This window comes from Medicago sativa, chromosome 1 (genome assembly GCF_051527215.1).
Source record: "Medicago sativa cultivar Bolivia chromosome 1, Bolivia_mono, whole genome shotgun sequence".
NCBI classification, from domain to species: domain Eukaryota; kingdom Viridiplantae; phylum Streptophyta; class Magnoliopsida; order Fabales; family Fabaceae; genus Medicago; species Medicago sativa.
Window position 1 is genome coordinate 28,842,598 of NC_140749.1, and position 4,903 is coordinate 28,847,500.

The following is a 4,903-nucleotide window of genomic DNA, read 5'->3' on the forward strand; positions in this document are numbered from 1 at the left end:
TTAAATACTAAATTATAAAAATGAAGGGAGGAAAGTTTGAACTCTAAAATGAAACAATTTTTAGTTAGACTTTACTTGTTTTTTGGCTAAACTCCAGATGATCAAGGTATTTTTCCTGAGAACTACGGGTTAAGTAAAAAAAATCATAAAGGGAAAAAATGGCTAAAATTCGAAAGCAAGATTTGAGGGGTAATGTATAGGGCTTGTAAGTTGAAACCATTTAGGAGAGTATGTTATCCTATAAGTACATACCAATAACCAATCTCTATATATAGCACAAAAATGTGCACCATACCAAAGAAGAAATAATATTATAAAAATTATTTGAATAAATTGCAGATTTTTATCAGCACTTCACCAATAGCAGTTACAATAAATTAAACTATATTGAATAAATTGTAGCTTCATAAAAGATTTCTCTAAACCATAAATATCCCAGTAAGCCAACAAAAAAAAAAAAACAAGCTATCCATAACAAGAAGTTTTCAGAACCAAACAAACAAAGAATGTACTATACAACAGAAGTCATGAGCATTTGGTCATAGCCTACTTGAAAACCTGTAAAATATATTAATTTGGATCATTGTGATTCAATTTTCTTTCCCTCTAGCTGGTTGATGAGAAGAAGCTGCCTTAGCTGATTCATCCTCTGTATCATACAACAAAACTAATTTATACACTGACATTGTATATCGATTGAACCCATATTTTTTTGGATAGAAGATAGGAAGCTAATAAAGAATAAAGAATAGGAAAACAGGAAGGATATTCTTACCAAATAAGGACTTGATAGATGGCCTTTTAGGTTTTGACTTCTTCAGTTCAACTGATAAAGTAAACAAATAGAAATTACTTGTAAAGAACATTGCAATGATGAATGTATTATCACTGGTAGACTTAAATAAAAATGGAAAAGGTCATGCATGCACAAATTCAAAAAGTCACAGTATATTGAAATCAAAACTACTTGATGCATCAACATCCAAGACCAAAAGTAGAGAGAAAGGTATATGGAAATTACACCTTTTCATAATTGAAATCATAGAAGCACTTGTGTACAATAATATTTCATATGAAATGTGTCAGGATGAACAACTTTTTAGAGAGAAATGCGTCTTCAAGACTTGCTAAATTCAAAGGCTTACTAAAATGGACATTATCCGGCATTTAATTCAGGAAACTGTAAAATAAGAAGCAAGTCGAACTATTTTTCCTCATGCAAAATAAACATCTCAGCTAAGAGTTGAACCTATGAGATGTTCTTCGGCACAATATTTATCCTCAATTAAGCAATTTCAAATCAAATAGAATTGATGGGAAAAAGAAAAAAAAAGAATAAGTACAAGATGAAAGTGTTAAATCAATTATACAAACACACTTGCATAGAGAGAAGCATACATACACACATTTATACGAGAGAGCATCAGAGAGAGAGAGAGAAAGAGAGAGAGATGAACATACCATATCCGGGTATTGCATTTACATCCACCATTTCATAATTCTTGTATGTGTAACCAACAAAGTTAATATCTTTAGATAGAAGCATCTACAGAAAATGAATGACACCACTTAGTATGAAATCTAGACTTCAACAGACAAACCATAAAAACAATGAAAGTTTTTAAACACCGACGTAGATGATTTTCAGATCAAGAGGCGATGGTAATCAATGTCACTGCTAACAAAACTTCTGTGATATTCCAGTTTCATCCAAAGTAAATTCCATTACAGCTAAAATATAACAATGTATCTTTTCAACACCGACATAGTCAAACACACTAATAAGCTTTACCATTCAAAGTAGGAATAAGATGATCCAAAATGGAATAAAATCCATAAACAATAAATATCCGGTGCTACAATTACAAAAGAGTCGGACTCATTGTCGGTGTATTATTGAAAGCCTTATCTTGCCAGATAAATGCATTTGCAAGAGATTGATTTATATAATACAAATAGAAAATCTTAATTACAAGATTGAAAACCTTAAATAATTCAGAAAACTAAAAGCCGGCTCTACATCAGTGGTATAAACGAGCATTATAATTAGAGCACTCTTGTAGACCAAACTATATACAAAATTTTGAAAAACAAAAACTAACCTTTCTCCATGGCCCTGCCTTAGGCGAAGGTTCAGTTTGCTGGTCCTCCTACACCGTATCATTAAATAGAGCATAATATTATTTCATGACAAAAATTTATAAACTTTCTATATCAATTAGCAAAAAAATAAATAAAAATAGATAAGATACCTCTTGAAATTTCTCGAAATTTTGAGTATCCAATTCATCATTGACCTTAGGAATAAAAGGAGCTCTCATTTGGTACAATTTCTCCCATTCAACAACCTTGAACCATGGGTGAGCCTGAAAACAAAATCTCCAACCATGTTATAATGCAACAGTACTCATGGAGCTTAGAAGAAAACAATACACAGTACCTTTATTTCATCGGCTCCTTTAGCTCCAAGCCTCTGCTTCGCATTACATAGGAGACGACAAATAAGATCCTTTGCCTCTGGTGATAGTTTATCTTTTGGAAATTTTAAATATGTTTTCCAATGTGCTATCTGCAAATTGAAGGTGAAATAGAATAGTATCATTAGCAACATAGACCAAAATTGATGCAATATAAGGAAGCCATGCAAGCAATCAACATTTTCACGTTATTATTATTAATAGTGTTGCAAAAATATATGATAATATGCTGGTTTATCTCTTATGATCAGTTTTCAATCTTGGTGTATCTTAAATCATCTCCTAGGATTAACTGACAGCCACCAAAGGTAACGGTGACACGCATGATGTGCATGTTGGGTAAATACATCTGGACATTACGCAAAAAAGAAAACATCCATTCCAATAAATTTTGCATTCAATCGATCAAGAAGTGATCAAGAGTCTGGACATTACCTTTCTACACGTTGTCTTTGTATCATCTGAATGAAATGGTGGATACCCCACAAGCATTTCATACATTATGACTCCGAGAGACCACCTGGAAGCATTGAGATGAAATCAGAATATATTGAAGAAATGAGTGCAAAAAATAAAATAAAAAGCAGTAGAAAACATATACTATTATACCAATCACATTCCACGCCATATCCTCTCTTAAGAATAACTTCTGGAGCAATATAATCGGGTGTTCCAACCGTAGAATAGGCCTGCAATATTACAAAGATAGAAAAGCTTGAAATGTCATTAATGATGAATCTAAGTAGAGCAGCCATACAATCAAAAGAGAGAATAGACTCGAAATGAGAAAATATAAAGCAATAACCCAAATTGATATATGATGTAAATGATGCTAGACTCTAAGTTACTAACCAAATAAGGTAACAGATAACTTATTAAAGATGACGAAAGAACCAAATTTCAAACATGACGAAAGAATAATGACAGAATTTTTATAATAACAGAAGAAAGGGTGTAAGCCGTTATGATTAATGTAATCATGCTTATTTATGAATTCGTTTTGTGAGTACTCATGTTTTGTGACTCGCCGTTTTATAATAAAGTTTGCTGTGTCAAAAAAAAAATCATCCTTATTTATGAATGCGTTTGTTTGAGAGACTTACCAGCATTCTGCTGCGATTTTTCCGCCAATGCTCCAGTTTCTGCTGTTGAGATTGGTTAGGAGATAAAGCAAGTTCATCACTTTGATGGACTCCACTTCTGTTAACTCCATCAGATAAGTCTTTTTCCTGAAGGTTACTGCAGTCTAGCGGCTTACATAATCCAAAATCTGATAATTTCACGTGACCATTTCTATCCAGAAGCAAGTTGTCGGGCTTGATATCTCTGTAAAATGCAATTAATCAGAATATTAAATATTTCTTGATTAACATGAATACCACCGAATGATCGGTATTCAAGATCCATGTCGTAAAGTTAAGTACGCTACAGTCTTGTCAATTGTGGATCGGTAAAAATAACGGTTTGTCGAAACTCAGTTAAGCTACAATCTTATACTAAATAGGATTTCTCAAAAAAATAGTGATTAATTACAGATTAAACGCACCTATGAATATAGTTATGTTTATGAATAGACTCTATGGCTAGCACAGTCTCCCCGATGTAGAACTTAGCTTCATCTTCAGTCAGTACTTCTTTCCGCATCAGCAACGTCATCATATCTCCACCGGGTAGATACTCCATTATGAGATATAAATACTCGTCATCTTGAAAGGAACAATAAAGTCTTACAATGCAATTGCTATCAACTTCTGCAAGAAGGTTCCTTTCAGATTTGACATATTCAACCTAATTAAAAACATAAAAGCACATGATAAGTAAAAAAAAAATAAAAAAAATATTTGTTCAATCTAACACTGTGATAATTCCAATACCTGTCCTCTACGAAGCATCTCTGATTTCTTAAGCTTCTTCATGGCATATACCTGACCAGTTGTCTTCTCCCGACAGATTCTAACCTATCAAAAGATGAAATTGCAAACTCGTAACGAAATAATCTGATAAAATATATTTATGAGAAACATTAAAAATTTCAAGTTACAGATGTTGACATTAAAATTACTCCGTAAAGTGCTAATGCAATACCTCTCCAAATGCACCCTTCCCAATCATAGTCAGGGGCTCAAAGTCATCAGCACCCATCTTAAGTCTCTGACGGCGCATGATTTCTGTCTCCTTTTCCTCAAAATTCTTAAGCAAATTTTTCTTGTCTTCCTTGGATACTTCAGCATCGGCCAATTTGTTTTCTAGAATATTACGTCTGCAAAGAAGAATGAATTAGAAATTATTACAGACTTAAAACAATTTCCATTTGCAGCCATTGTTTGCATATAATGCTACAGAAGAAACGATAAAGGAAATCATTTATTTCAATAACAATAGATTGGATTGTAAATTTGTAATCTCCTGCTGGATCTGCTGGATAA

General features: G+C 32.7%; 1 protein-coding gene across 1 annotated transcript in view; it reads right to left on the minus strand.

The window, feature by feature from the left end:
• Positions 1 to 353: 353 nt before the first annotated feature.
• The window catches only part of LOC146954072 (uncharacterized), a 4,796-nt gene continuing 246 nt past the window's right edge, over positions 354 to 4,903 (minus strand). The window contains exons 2-13 of the mRNA XM_085713366.1: positions 4,563 to 4,737; positions 4,352 to 4,435; positions 4,024 to 4,265; positions 3,581 to 3,803; positions 3,087 to 3,166; positions 2,913 to 2,997; positions 2,441 to 2,569; positions 2,253 to 2,366; positions 2,103 to 2,150; positions 1,462 to 1,546; positions 776 to 826; positions 354 to 649 (exon numbers count right to left, since the gene is read on the minus strand). Of these exons, the coding sequence (XP_085569492.1) occupies positions 591 to 649; positions 776 to 826; positions 1,462 to 1,546; positions 2,103 to 2,150; positions 2,253 to 2,366; positions 2,441 to 2,569; positions 2,913 to 2,997; positions 3,087 to 3,166; positions 3,581 to 3,803; positions 4,024 to 4,265; positions 4,352 to 4,435; positions 4,563 to 4,737 (1,375 nt within the window). The 3' untranslated portion in view covers positions 354 to 590. The remainder of the gene's footprint in view (positions 650 to 775; positions 827 to 1,461; positions 1,547 to 2,102; positions 2,151 to 2,252; positions 2,367 to 2,440; positions 2,570 to 2,912; positions 2,998 to 3,086; positions 3,167 to 3,580; positions 3,804 to 4,023; positions 4,266 to 4,351; positions 4,436 to 4,562; positions 4,738 to 4,903) is intronic.